Here is a 15,012-nt window from a genome sequence, read left to right on the forward strand (position 1 = left end):
GGGAACACAGGCATCTGCTTCACGGTGTTTGAATCATAGAATCACAGAATCATCAAGGTTGGAAAGGACCTTTAAGTTCTTCCAGTCTAACCATCAGCCCAACTACTATCAGTCCACTAAACCATGTCCCCAAGTGCCACGGCCACATGGTGTTTGAACCCCTCCAGGAACAGGGACTTCACCACTGCCCTGGGCAACCTCTGACAGGGCTTCCCCACTCTTTCTGTAAATGAAATTTTCCCCATATCCAATCTAAACCTCCCCTGGCACAAGTTGAGGCCATTTCCTCTCATCCTATCACCTGTCACTTGGTTGAAGAGCCTAGCACCCACCTCACCACAACCTCCTTTCTGGGAGCTGCAGAGAGTGATGAGGTCTCTCCTCAGCCTACTCTTCTCCAGGCTAAACAGCCCCAGGTCCCTCAGCCGCTCCATTCCCTTCTCTGGATGCTCTCCAGCCCCTCAAGGTCTTTATTACACTGAAGGGACCAAACTGAACCCAAGATTCAAGGTGTGGCCTCACCAGCGCCAAGTGCTGGGGGACAATCCTGTCCCTGCTCCTGCTGGCCACACCGTGGCTGATCTGAGCCGGGTACTGTCGGCCTTCTTGGCCACCTGGGTCACTGCTGGCTCATGTTGATGTTTAGGGACATGCAGGGGCAGAGTCACCACCAAAACTACCTTCTTCCAAGAAACAAAGCTTAAAATGCCAGACAAGTGCAGGAGAAGCCTTTCTGCGGCACCGTTCAGCCGAGGCTGGCACTTGGCACTTTCCTGCTGCTGTGGCTGGAGGCTGCGAGCCGAGCGAGCTTCATCTGTGGGCTAATTTTGCATAATTAAGAGCGTGGGTTGAAGCTGCGGACTTGCTCGGTGTGGCTTAGACGGAAGCAGACAGAGCTCGGTGTCTGTGCCTTGCCCCCGACTGCCTTTTAAATGTCGCTGTCCTCAGATGTTCCCACGCGGCTGCTTCTGCCGTGGCCATGCCGTGTCCTGTCACTTGCCATGAACCGGAGGAATGAGACGGTGGGAGGTGACACCCGGCTGCCGCGCGCTGGCGGGCACGGGCACCGTGGGAGTGACTGCAGGGTTATTCCAGCCTGGGCTGGGGCCTCCCGAGGGCCAGGCTGCAGTTTGCTTCTGGGACCAGTCCTGCCTTCTACACTCCTCTGCTGGCTTCATCCACCCCTTCCAAACTATGTAGGGGAATGGCCGTGATATCAAAGGAACGCAACTTGGCCAGGGAAGGTCGTGGTTATCCCTGACATGAGGAGGCTTGGGAGTTTTCAGCCAGGTGGTGGGGATTTAGCCCCACAATCCTGCCTTGCCCTTACACAAAGTTGAGCAACCACAGCGCTGAGATCCCATCCACCCATCTGTCCCAGGAGGGGCTGAGATGCATGGGGTGTGTATCTTGAGTCTAGTGGAGGCCATGGGGATAATCCAAGGGCTGGAGCACCTCCCATATGAAGACAGGGTGAGAGAGTTGGGCTTCTTCAACCTGGAGAAAAGAAGGTCTGAGAGATGGGCTTCTTCAGCCTGGAGAAAAGAAGGCTCTGCAGAGACCTTAGAGCAGCTTCCAGTGCTGAAAGGGGCTCCAGGAAAGATGGGGAGGGGCTTTTGATCAGGGAGTGCAGGGACAAAGTACGGGGCAATGGCTTTGAGCTGAAAGAGGGGAGATTGAGATGAAATCTTAGGGAGAAGTGCTTTGCTGCGAAGGTAGGGAGGCCCTGGCCCACGTTGCCCAGAGCAGTGGTGGCTGCCCCATCCCTGGAGGGGTTCAAGGCCAGGTTGGATGGGGCTTGGAGCCCCTGATCCAGTGGGAAGTGTCCCTGCCCATGGCAGGGGGCTGGAACTGGATAGGCTTTGAGGTCCCTTCGACCCCAAACCATTCCATGATTCTACGTCTGGAGCTCTTATCCAGTGAGTGTTGTAGAGCTGTCCTCACCATTACTGCTGAGGCTCATTGCACGGAGATCCATGATCAGGGTGCAGATGATGCTCTTGGATGTGGAAGAGCCATGAGTGAGCTGGCTAACATGGTGGAAACCTGGACCTTGGGCAGATGGGACATGTAAGCTCCTTAGGGTCAGTGGCCACTGCATTAGGATGCACACAGTGTTTGCCACGAGGTTTCTTTACAAGCAGGAGCCTCCCATTTGCCATGGGCTGGGCACAGAAGCCTGAGCTGCAGGCTGTAGTTTGGGTACCAGGGGCTGGGTGGGTGAAAGGCATCTCTGCAGCTTTTCATGGAGCTCAGGTGCCCCTGCGGCACAGATTTCAGCATCCCCCTGTGCTGGTGATTCTTCCCCCATCGCTGAATAAATTAGCACCAGCAAGTGCTCGAGGTGTGTGACTAAAACAGGGCAGGGGCTGGTTTGGCAGGGAGGAGGAGGGCCCCCAGCTCTGGGGCGTCAGGCTCCCAGATGAAATAACTCCTCATCAGAAGTGTCGAGGGGGCGGGAGGGATGTACCCGTGGCAAAACCTCAAGTGAAATCATGGAAAATCACCAGCCAGCCCTTTGAGTCTCAGCAACGGTTGTAGTTACACCCTGCTAGTGGGGAAACTGAGGCACAAAGCCTCTCTTTCCCAATGGTGAGGGGAGTTTTGCTGTGATGCGGCCTCTGTGATGAGCACAGGATTTTTCTCCCCATGGTTGTAGACTGCTTCCCTGTGCCTTATTCCCTCTCAAAGAGGCTGTATCAACCTGGAAACCAGCCCCACTGCCAGGTGAAGCCTCACCTTCACTTGTGGATTCATCTAGGAGCTGGTTCACCTCAATGTGCTGCTTCTAGGGTGGCTGCGGTGATTGCATTTCCCTCTGCTGCTTGTTTAAACTCACCTTGAATGAAGCAGGAGTCCAAGGCTTTGTCCTGACGGAGCAGAGGACGTAGGGTTTGGTTGCAAAGCTGAAGGAGAAAAGGATGCAAGAGCCCCGTGCATGCAGGAGGACAGCAGGTGGACCAGCGACGGTGTAAGGAAGTAGTTGTAACCAGCCTTGTAGCTTTTCTGTGTTGGGTCGGTTGCTGTTAATGCCGTCCTTGTCTCTGTAGATGGATCTGAGTGGAAACCGCATCCGGGAAGAGAGATGCAAGCTTGATGTTGTGCCTCAGGCTCATCCTTCTCCTCCCTTCCAGGGAGTCCTGCTCACAGCACAGAGTGGTTTCCCAATCTCTCAGCCATTGGCGGAGCCCGTGTTCTCCAGCGGTGCTACCAGTCCCATTGAGTGACACTGCCAGGTTTTTGTGGAAATATGCTCCACATTATTGGTGTAGGTGACTGGAGTGGGATTGTGGTGATGGGATTTGGAGGATCCGGTTCAAGTTTCTAATGGCTCTGGGTAACCACTTCTGCCTGCTGGAGGAGATCTGCAACAGGAGGAAACCCAGCCCGTGGGCTTCTGATGGAGACTGTGCACCCTTGCGTCACCAGCATGCTTGCTGGGCACCCACATGAGCTCCTGACCACCCTGGGATCCTCCTGGATTTAGCAGGAGCCTCAGACACGTTGTCCTGTCTCCCTTCAGTCATGTTTCTGACTGTTGCAAACCCAGAGAAGTCTGAAGGTGAGTCTGGATTTGCTGAGTCTCTTGGCTGGGCTTTGGGATCTCACTTGTCAGAGGGGTCACCCAGCTTGGAGCCCCTCCAAGGCTCATTCCTGTTTGTCATCTCACTCCGACGTGTAAAGGCAGAAAGGTTGCATGTTGGTGTGGCCCTACCCCAGCAGTCCCTTCCTGTGGTGGATTCTTCCTTGCAATAAACTGACATTGCACCTTTCTCTGGGGTCAGCTGAGGACACGTAGCCCGTATTGGATAGAATCGTAGAATCATGCAATCCTTAAGGTTGGAAAAAACCTCTTAAGCTCATCCAATCCAGCTGTCAGCCCAACCCCACTGTGCCCACTAAACTGTGTCCCAAAGCCACACAGCCCTTCCAGAAGTGGAGGCTCCACCACTGCCCTGGGCAGCCTCTGCCAGCGCTTCACCACTCTGTCGGGGAAGAAATTTTTCCCAATATCCAATCTAAACCTGCCCTGGTGCAACTTTATGCCATTTCTTCTTGTTCTATTGCTTGTCACTTGGGCGAAGAGCCCAGCACCCATCTTGCTACAATCTCCTTTCCAGGAGAGCGATGAGGTCTCCCCTCAGCCTCCTTTTCTCCAAGCTAAACAGGTCCCTCAGCTGCTCCTCATAACCCTTGTTCTCCAGCCTCTTCCCCAGCTCTGTTCACTTCTCTGGACACACTCCAGCCTCTCAATGCCCTTCTTGTAGTGAGGGGCCCAAAACTGAAACCAGGATTCAAGGTGCAGCCTCACCAGTGCTGAGTGCAGGGGGACAATCCCTTCACTGCTCCTGCTGGCCACACCGTGGCTGATCCAAGTCAGGACGGTGTCAGATACAGGGAAACTGAGTCAGGAACCATAACATGACCAATACAGCACTCTCCAAGGGGTAACATGGACCTGTAATCGGAGTGTAGGTGCCACCCCTGTCAGGGGTGTTCACCGCCCTCCGCACTGTGCACCCCATTCTGTCCCGAGGACACAGCAGGGATTTCTGCTCGTGGTCTGATGAGCGTTTTGTTGCAGAACAATTGTGTTTCTGCACAATGGCAAAGGAGCAGGTGGCTTTCTGAAAATACCACTGGAAGTTGTGTGTAATGCCTCCCCTCCCACTGGGAACTATAAATACCGGATGAATACTAACACTTACTTCTCCTTGCAAAGAAACAGCCAGATCTGGACATTTTTCCTCCTGGTTTCTCCTCTGGCTTAGCGGCTTGGAGCGAGCAAGGGCTGAGGATGGGAACCACTTTCTGGTTTTCGGAGCAAGCCTTTGGGGCAGAAATGTGCCCATTAAGGTAAGATATTGAGAGGAGGTGTCTCTTCTCGCTTGCAGTGTCCTCTGTCCCCATGCTTTAGGGGTACCCGCTACTTTCCTGCCACCTTTGTGACAGGTCTAAATCCTAGAGACGCTGCCCAAATGTCCGATCTTGCCAGGGTTGTTTCTTCATCAAGGGACCTGAGGGAATAGCAGGAAGATGTGCCAGGAGTGCTAGGCTGGACATTAGGGGATGGTTCTTCACCCAGAGGGTGGTGGAGCACTGGCACAGCTCCACAGGTAAGCAGTCATGGTGCTGAGCCTGGCAATATTCCTGACGATTGGCATTTAGCCAACGCTCTCAGCCCCACAGTGTGAATGTTGGAATTGTCTTGTGCAGGGAGAGGACTTGGACTCATGGACTCGATGATGCTTGGGAGTCCCTTCCAACTCAGGACATTCTGTGATTCTGCTCTGCTCTTGTGAGACTCCCACCTGGTGTCCGGTGCCCAGTTCTGGAATCCTCAACGTAAGAAGGATATGGAACTGTTGGAAAAGGTCCAGAGGAGGCTACAAGGATGATCCGAGAGTTGGAGCACCTTCCATATGAGGACAGGCTGAGTGAGTTGGGATTGTTCAGCCTGGAGAAGAGAAGGCTCCGAGGAGACCTTATAATGATCTTCCAGTGCCTGAAGGGGCTACAGGAAAGCTGGGGAGGGACTTTTTACAAAGGCTTGGAGTGACAGGATGAGGAGATATGGCTTTAAATTGAAGGGGAAGATTTAGACTAGACGTAAGGGAGAATTTCTTCCCAGTGAGGGTGGGGAAGCAGTGGTGGCTGCCCCGTCCCTGGAGGGGTTCAAGGCCAGGTTGGATGAGGCTTGGAGCCCCTGATTGAGTGGGAGGTGTCCCTGCCCATGGCAGGGGTTTTGGAATTAGATAATCTCTAAGGTCCCATCCATCTCAAGCCATAGTGTGATTCCGAGACACGGTGGGCATTGTCCCCTGGGGAGCTGTTGCTGCAGGTGGGGGGACCCCAGCTGACTTCACGGGCCTGGATGGGAGAGGAGGCACTGCCACATCTTTTCTCAGGTATCAATCACATCCATAGTGCAGATCTTCACAGCGGCGACTCCCTCTGTGAATCCATCTCCCCCTTTAGCATGTGAATCTAATCCTTTGCTGCTAAAAACTGGCACCTTATTTCTAGCCAGAATGCTTCATTTCCCTTATTATCCCTGGGTGTCCTGGCCACGGGCTGTCCCTGGCAGCAGCCAGGTACCATCTGCGTGGTCCCCTGCTGTCGGCGGGGCTCCTAATGGAATGTGGATCACCATCACCATATGGGCCCCATGGTAAATTGGCTCTTCTTTGGCCTTCTCAGGGGGCTGGAGGTCTCCAGAGGCCACAGAGCATCCCAGGAGTAAATATGAGGATTCGGGAGAGATGCTGGGATGAGTCTGTATCTGCTGATTGGTTTTCTTATTGAAATGCAGCTTTTTCCTTGTGGATCACCTTGGATGGAGAAGCCATGGTGTTTGAGGTTGTAGAGGGGATGGCTCAGGTGTAGGCTTGTAAAACTAAGAAATCTGTGGAGCATATAGAGAGGGTCTGTGGCCAAGCATGGGGGTGGGCTGAGGAAAGGAAGGGTGAGGAGGGATCTGTGGAGCTGTAGAGAGGAATGCAAGGAGCTCCTGGCATACGTGGAGCTCAGCTGGCTGTCTCTGATGCAGACAAACCACATATGGATGCTGTGGCACCAGCAGCAGCTCTCTTGTGGTCTCAGGGCAGAACTGGCTTGGGAGGTGACATCTCAGGCTGTGGCCTGCACAAGCATGTGGCAAAAGTGTTTGAGGGACCTGCTGTGGATGAAGAGTTCCATTCCAGGCTCTGTGCTTCAAACAGCAATTCCCACTGCTGAGCCAGGGCAATTCAGCATCATTGTCTTGTGCACAGGAATAATTTCAATTTTCTCAGTCTTTAATCACCGTGTCTCATGCTGAGGATAAAACAGAAAACTGGCTCTTTGGGTTGACGGAGATGTTGAGGATGTTCCTGCTCTGCCACCCATCCCACGGCTCAGTGGGTCAAGACCAACCTTCCATGCAGCAGATGGGGGGGACGCAGACTGAGTTTGTCCTGGCTGCTCCAAAGCGGGGTCTGACTTCAGCAAGGGTGGGAAGGACTTGTGCTGGGATATGAGACCATCTGCAGGAACAGCAACAGGGATGAGCTTGCTAGAAATGTGAGGATGCCACCTTTAGCAGCCTGTCCGTGCAATCCTGTTTAACACAGCGTCACAAGGAAAAAGTGAAAAAAGAAATGCTGCAAGGAAAAACCTGATTCAGTAGGAGGTGTCCCTGCCCATGGCAGGGGGGGTTGGAGCTGGATGGGCTTTGAGGTCCCTTCCAACACAAACCATTCTACAAGAAAGACATTGAGGTCCTGGAGGGTGTCCAGAGAAGCTGGTGAAGGGGCTGGAGAACAAGTCTTACGAGGAGCAGCTGATGGACTTGGGGTTGTTTAGCCTGGAGAAGAGGAGGCTGAGAGGAGATCTTATTGCTCTCTGTATCTCCCGGAAAGGAGGTTGCAGAGAGGTGGGTGCTGGCATCTTCTCCCAAGTGACAGGTGATAGGATGAGAGGGAACGGCCTCAAGTTACACTAGGACAGGTTCAGATTGGACATCAGAAAAAACTTCATGGAAAGAGTTCTCAGGCACTGGCAGAGGCTTCCCAGGGAGATAGTGTAGTCCCCGTCCCTGGAGAGGTTTAAAAGACATGTGGATGGGGTGCTCAGGGATCTGGTTTAGTAGTGGGCAGGTACAGTTGGGTTTGATGATCTCAAAGGTCTTTTCCAACCAAGTGGCTCTATGATTCTATGACAAGGGCATCACTTCCCTTCTTCCTTCCAAGTCTGACTGGGAAAGGGTCAGTGCGGGATGCTGGGACCCCATTCTCTGGTTCCACGGAGTAGAAACCATCCTTGCACCGCTGAGCTGTGACCCACGGCCGTTGCTGTGGTCTCAGCTGCCCTAGCTGTGCTGCTGTTTTGTGGCCAGGTTGGGCAGCTGATGAGGATTTTCTAGGAGCGGGAAAGATCAAACTGACGTTTTTATGGGATGATCAATCTCTGTGAGCTTGTTGCCTCCGAGGTGCACGTTAAACCCTCTTTGCCAGCTGCCTGCTGGGGCGATGATCTTGCTGACAGAGCTGGGGAGTTTTTTTCTTTCTCCTGTCAGGGCTGAGACGAGAGGGAAGCTGCTCAGTGAAAAATCACCAGCCTGTCTCTGCCTTGGTGCACATGGGAGGGTTTGTGTGTGGATAAACGTCATGTGTGCTTCTCACCCTGGGGGATATGGGAAAGCCAAGGTGCTCACTGGGTGCTGGGTGCTGGCTGTGCTGTGCACCACAAACTGAGCATCCTGGAGGCAGATTGACTCCATACAGAGTCACACCGAGCAAATAATTTTCCCAAAAGCGAAAAAAACCCTGCTCTGCTCTCCATAGGTTGCTCCACATCTGGGCAGCATCACTGCAAGCTGGACTCTCCAAGCACAGTGCTGTTTTCCATCCCAAAGACAGAGGAAAGCATCATTTTGGCTGGCGGGGGGCGGGGAAGGGATAGTAAAGCAAGCGCATTTTCACTGGCGACAAACCTGCTTCCAGCAAGTCTGTGCCTGGCAGCCCCATGGGACTAAAAATACCCAGCAAAGGGCTAGAGCTGTGCAATGCCTGTTTTCGCAGCTCACCAGCTGTCTCTTCGCATCCTATCTCCTCTACCCAATGATTATGTCATCAGTTAAGGCCCTCGAAACCTGGGCAGCAGCATTTCCTTAGTTTTACCAGATCGTGTTGAAAGGTTGGGATTCAGAGCCAACGTTCTGCTTCTAATTGCGGGCAGGCTCAGCCTCCTCCGACATCCAGTGCTGAAGAGGTGTTCTGCTCTGCCCTCACTGCTGCTGAAGTCACCAGCGAAGTGTGGGATGCATTCAGGCTGTCCTTCACACAGACATCCCCAAGGTCCTTCAAAGTGACTGCTTGGGTGTGCAAGTCTGCCTAAGAAATGCCGCAGGGATGGATCTTGGGTCTGCACCCGCCAGCTGGGCACCTGGGGGAGAAGGCTGTGGGAATGAGTGATACTTGCTTTTGGGGAGTGGAGAAAATCCCAAGGTTTGGGGTGGCACGGAAATGAAGGGATGCTCATGTCACAGGGAGCTGGAACTTCCTGCACATGTCTGTGTGTTTTTCTGTTGCGTGAACTGGGATGCACATCCCTGCATGCATGATGTTTGCTGCATGCGTGCGTGTCACTGAATGGTTTGGGTTGGAAGATGCCTTAAAGATGATCCAGTTCCACCCCCTGCCATGGGCAGGGACACCTCCCACTGGGTCAATGCTTTTAATGTGTGTGGAAAACTGGTTGGATGGCTGGGCCCAGAGACTGATGGGAAATGGCATCAAATCCAGCTGGAGGCCAGTTCCAAGTGGTGTCCCCAGGGCTCAGGGCTGGGTCCAGCCCTGTTCAATGTCTTTATCAATGACCTGGATGAAGGCATCGAGTGCACCCTTAGCAAGTTTGCAGACGACACTAAGCTGGGTGGAAGTGTGGATCTGCTGGAGGGTAGGGAGACTCCAAAGGGATCTGAACAGGCTGGATCCATGGGCTGAGTCCAATGGCATGAGGTTTAACAAGGCCAAATGGCGGGTCCTGCACTTGGGGCACAACAACCCTGGGCAGCTACAGACTAGGAGAAGTCTGGCTGGAAACTGCCTGGAGGAGAAGGACCTGGGGGTGTTGGTTGACAGCGACTGACCATGAGCCAGCAGTGGCCCAGGTGGCCAAGAAGGCCAATGGCATCTTGGCTTGGATCAGAAACGGCGTGGCCAGCAGGGCCAGGGAGGTTCTTCTCCCTCTGGACTCGGCACTGGTGAGACCGCTCCTCGAATCCTGTGTTCAGTTCTGGGCCCCTCACCACAAGAAGGATGTTGAGGCTCTGGAGCGAGTCCAGAGAAGAGCAACGAAGCTGGTGAGGGGGCTGGAGAACAGGCCTTATGAGGAACGGCTGAGAGAGCTGGGGGTGTTTAGCCTGGAGAAGAGGAGGCTGAGGGGAGACCTCATTGCTCTCTCCAACTCCCTGAAAGGAGGTTGTGGAGAGGAGGGAGCTGGGCTCTTCTCCCAAGTGACAGGGGACAGGACGAGAGGGAATGGCCTCAAGCTCCACCAGGGGAGGTTCAGGCAGGACATCAGGAAAAAAATTTTCACAGAAAGGGTCATTGGGCAGTGGCAGAGGCTGCCCAGGGAGGGGGTTGATTCACCTTCCCTGGAGGGCTTTAAGGGACGGGTGGATGAGGTGCTGAGGGACATGGTTTAGTGTTTGATAGGAATGGTTGGACTCTATGATCCTGTGGGTCTCTTCCAATCTGGTGATTCTATGATTCTAAGAAACACTGAGAGAGAGGTATAGTCAGGAATGTGAGTTATATACACGGTTAGCTCCTGACCATGCCTGGAGAGCAGAAAAATGTGGATTTCGTAGCATCATGGAATGGTTTGGGTTGGAAGGGACCTCAAAGCCCACCCAGTTCCACCCCCTGCCGTGAGCAGGGACACCTCCCACTGGACAAGGCTGCTCAAGACCCCGTCCAACCTGGGCTTGAACACTTCCGACGTCCCGGTGTGTGCACACAGCCCTGCACAATCCCCTGTGCCTGTGCTCACCAAATACGTGTCTTGGCTTGAAGGGCTTGAAGACAGCAGGTAGCAAACCCAGCTTGCTCCTGGCTTTTTCACTTAGCATCAAAAAATACAACCTTTGCAACCACCCTGACCCCAGATCACAGTCATTCCCATGAGCTGAGCTGCTCCTGGAGCTTGTGGGTTTGCTCTTGCTGTGGTTTTGTGTTCAGGGACACTGAAGGCAGCTCATTGCCTGTCGGTAGCATTTATGGGTGTGACCAGTGACTCCGTAGTGTGGGGACTTTTCCACTCCTGGGGTCTGCCCTGGTTTCAGGCAGGAGGTGAGCATCTGTGGCTGAATTGTTTCCAGAGCCACACTGGGAGGTGGCAGAGAGTCAGCCTGGATTTACCTGCCAGGGATCCTCTGGCAGAGGGATGCTCATGGTACAGTGAAGTCATGGGGAGTGTGCAAAGCCCTGGAAGCCCTGGGTCAGCTGCCCACCACCTTCCTGGAGGCTTCAGGACAGGACCTGGGGGGCTTTGGCTGCTCTTTGTGGTGTTAGGAGGGCTGCCCACAGATGCTTTCAGGGACCAGCGAGACAGGTGAAGTGCAGCAGTGCATAGACTTACCCAGACTGCTCCAGCCACCCATGCATGAGCCCAAACCAGGGGGAAGCAAAAAGAAAATTATCCCTTGGGTGATGCATGGGGTAAACCTGTGCCTCCTCCTGTGCCATGTGCGTCTGGCCCCTTGGATCACCTCCACGGGGTGTGGGGAGCCACCATGGCCCCACTGGGACTCTGCAGAGCCTCCTCGTGGTAAGCGAGTCTCTCCTTTGCAGCTGGGATAAATTTCCATCTCATTATTGCTCACGTCAGATTTATGTCTTGGCCGTTCCCAGCAGCATTTCCCCTCCCTGAGGGCCTGCAGGGCTCTCCCATCCATGCCTTGATTGATCTCTCTTAACTCACCTGCTAATTCATCCAGTTCCTCACCGGAGCTGAGCTGGGGACGTGGCTGATTTTGCCATTCACATTATTCTTGTGGGGCCGTCTGGCTTTGGCAGCACAGACACGCGTTCTCCGTGCTCGTCCCACAGAGGCAGAGGAGCAAGAAGAGGCATGGGAGTCACCTCTTTCAGGGTTTGCACCCAAGTTACTAGGGCTCAGCCCTGGGTTAAGGTTGATTTCTTCTCTTCCCCCTAGAGCCTGGGGCTTCTGCCCTCTGGGGTGGCAGGCAGCGAGGCTGTGCTCGTCTGTGGGCACCCCTGGATCTGCTAATTAGGGGAAGGAGGACTAGAAAACACTTTACCTGCTTAATTATGGGGAGGAGTCTCATGTCCAACTCAGCCCAAGGAAAGAGGAAGATGGAGTGGTCCCTCACTCTGTGCTTTTCCTCTACCAGCCTCCTTTTTGCAGGGATGCTCTGGGCATAGGATATCAGTCACCGTTATCCCATCATCCATCTCCCAGTGGCCAGGAAGGAGCGTGACCAAGCCTTGAAGGTTCAGAAAAGCATTACATGCTCATAACAGGTTTTATCCCACTTGAGGAACACAAATTCAATCTGCCCGGGAGGAGGAGGTGGAACAGACACTTGTGGGACACCCTGTCCCACATACCCAGCGTACAGAGAGCAGCTTCCAGCACAAGGCGCTGGATGCACATTGAGGGGCTGCTGCTTTTGCTAGAGCTTCTCTATTTTTAGAGGGTTTCTGTGTCAAACTTCCCATCAGCTGAGGAGCCAATGTCATCTCAAGAGCAGAGCTACAGCCCCAGCCCTGGCAGCGTGTGTCTGTGAATCTGGGTGCACAAAAAAGCATCTCCTTACCATGATGGCTTTGAACGGGGAGATGTGCCCTGCCATGCTGCCGAGCTGTTTGAGAAAGCTGTGCAAAGGGCCAGAACGAGCTGATCCAGCCCGTGAGTGCATGCAGGTCCTTTTAGTCCATGTGCGTATGTTGGCTTGAAAACAGAATAATGCAGGGATCTTCAGACCTAGCCTCAGGCATTTCATCTGTTGATAAGATTTAAAACTTCGCTAAGTTCAGGGGGAACATCCCATAACCAGTGTTAGATAAGCAGACCTCGCATGGAAGTCTCCTCTTGGACAGAGCCTGGCAGAGATGGCAGTCCAGGGTAGGCAGGTCCCAGGGGTGACACTAACCCCCGGTGCTGGGGACCCCTGTACATTTGTGGTGGATGAAGCTCACGCAAAGGGCCATGTCAGTGGAAAACCCTGTCTGGCACCTTATGGAATCGTTTGGTTGGAAAAGACCTTTGAGATCATCAAGTCCAACCATACCTGCCCACTACTAAACCAGATCCCTAAGTACCTCATCCACCCATCTTTTAAACCCCTCCAGGGACGGGGACTCCCCCACCTCCCAGGGCAGCCTCTGCCAGTGCCTGAGAAGCGTTTTGGGGAAGAAATTTTTCCTGATGTCCAGTCTGAACCTGCCCTGGTGCAATTTGAGGCCGTTGCCTTTCATCCTATCACCTGTCACTTGCAAGAAGAGCCCAGCACCAATCTCTCTACAGCCTCCTTTCAGACAGTTGATGACGTCTCCCCTCAACCTCCTCTTTTCCAGGCTAAACACCCCCAGCCTCTCATCCAGGTGGGATTGGGCTGCAGAAGTGGAAGTGAGGCTGCAGGTACCAGCATTAACCCTGTATCCAAGTGTCCATTTGAGTCATGCTTTAATCCAGCCTAGATCCCACCTGCTGCCCAAACTGGCGGCTGTGCCTCTGCCCTCCAGGTTGTCATCCCTGGCCCTGGCTGGGGAGCGGTGCTTGTGCTTGGGCAGTGATTCGGGGATGCTGCTGCCTCCATCCCCTGCGCAGAGGTTTCCCCAACAGAGGATGTGCTGTAGTTCAGTTAACACAGAGTAGCCAGTCCTGCTGGACTCGTCCCCATTTGTGCCGCAGGGAGAGATCAGCATTAATCTGGTTGTTCATCTCTGTCTCCCAGTACTGAAAGGGGCTCCAGGAAAGCTGGGGAGGGGCTCTTGATCAGGGAGTGCAGGGATGGGACAAAGGGAACGGTTTTCAGCTGAAAGAGGGGATATTGAGATGGAATCTTAGGGAGAAATGTTTTCTGTGAGGGTGGGGAGGCCCTGGCCTGGGTTGCCCAGAGCAGGGGTGGCTGCCCCATCCCTGGAGGGGTTCAAGGCCAGGTTGGATGGGGCTTGGAGCCCCTGATCCAGTGGGAGGTGTCCCTGCCCATGGCAGGGTGTGGAACTGGATGGGTTTTGAGGTCCCTTCAAACCCAAACCATTACATGTTTCTATGATTCTATGATTTGTTGCTGTGACTTCATGCCAGGTTTGGGCCAAACCTAGATCTGAGCCCGGTTTTAAGCAAACAGAGGGTTTGTGTTGCTGGAGGATACTTGGGCCATGGGTCCCTGGGGCACCAGGCACTCCATGGAGAGGACAGGATCCTGACCCGGGCTGAGTGAAGCCAAAGACAATTGCATGATGTGGGGCTGTGTGGGCTGCTGCACCTTGGTGCCATCCTGGATGCAGTGTAGTGACCACATGGGTGCAAGGTGGGACAGCCTGACACAGCCCATTCCTGGGGGGCTGAGCTCACCTTTTACAGCTGCCCAGGGTTTGATGTGGGGCTGAGGGTGCTGGGCAGGTGCCCTGGGCATTTTAGGGACAGCAGGAAGGATCTGATCACTGTCCTTTCTCCTCTAGGTCACTGCCACGTCTTTGAAGATTTGTGGTGCCAAACAAAGACACATTCCTGTTCCAGCAGTGAGCATCTCATCCAGCCTTGGGGAGAGCAGCCCACCGTCACCAGACCCCTCAGCATGCCTGGGCAGCCCAAATATCCCCCGGACCCTCCCTGTGCTGCTGCCAGCTTGGGCTCCCCATCATGATGAATCCCTGAGAGCTGCTTTGTCCCCTTCTGAACATCCCCATGGCTTGTTGATGCTCCAGCACCTCTGAAAGATCAGAGAGGTGACACAAGGGACCCTGGCAGTGACAAGCAGCCAAGCCGGGGGATACAAGACTGTGAAGGCCTTGTCGGTGCCAAGGACGATCCTCTGTCCCTGCCAGAGTGATGCCAGCTTCTGTTTAGCACTCAAGAAGAAGGGATGGGGTATCCCCCCCCCACCTTCCCCACCCCATTGTCCCCTCCTGTGCTGGCTCCGCTGAGCCCATAGCAATGTGATCAGGGCCCCGCGGCTCGACAGCACCCACTGCCTGCCCCCCTCCAGCACTTCCAGGACCCTTGCCCGCCTGTTGCTCCTCGCCATGATGTGCGAGGTGATGCCCACCATCAGCGAGGGGGACCCTCTGGGTCCCCCCCAGGGCTCTGAGGCGGACGCCGACTTTGAGCAGCTGATGGTGAACATGCTGGATGAGAGGGACAAGCTGCTGGACACCCTGCGGGAGACCAGGGAGACGCTCTCTGTCACCCAGAGCCGCTTGCAGGAGACCCTACGGGAACGTGACCAGCTCCAGAGGCAACTCAACTCGGCCCTCCCACAGGTAAGGATCTGGCCCT

The 15,012-nt window shown here is 54.3% G+C and overlaps 1 protein-coding gene across 3 annotated transcripts in view; it reads left to right on the forward strand.

Annotated features, from left to right (window-relative positions):
- PPFIA4 (PTPRF interacting protein alpha 4) overlaps positions 1-15,012 on the forward strand; it is a 73,407-nt gene that overhangs the window by 18,721 nt on the left and 39,674 nt on the right. For all 3 annotated transcript variants that reach the window (XM_069875622.1, XM_069875623.1, XM_069875624.1), the window contains exon 2: positions 14,196-14,996. In XM_069875622.1, coding sequence (XP_069731723.1) covers positions 14,760-14,996 — 237 coding nt within the window. In that variant the 5' untranslated portion in view covers positions 14,196-14,759. The remainder of the gene's footprint in view (positions 1-14,195; positions 14,997-15,012) is intronic.

The sequence above is a fragment of the Phaenicophaeus curvirostris genome, chromosome 24, assembly GCF_032191515.1.
Source record: "Phaenicophaeus curvirostris isolate KB17595 chromosome 24, BPBGC_Pcur_1.0, whole genome shotgun sequence".
Classification (NCBI taxonomy): Eukaryota; Metazoa; Chordata; class Aves; order Cuculiformes; family Cuculidae; genus Phaenicophaeus; species Phaenicophaeus curvirostris.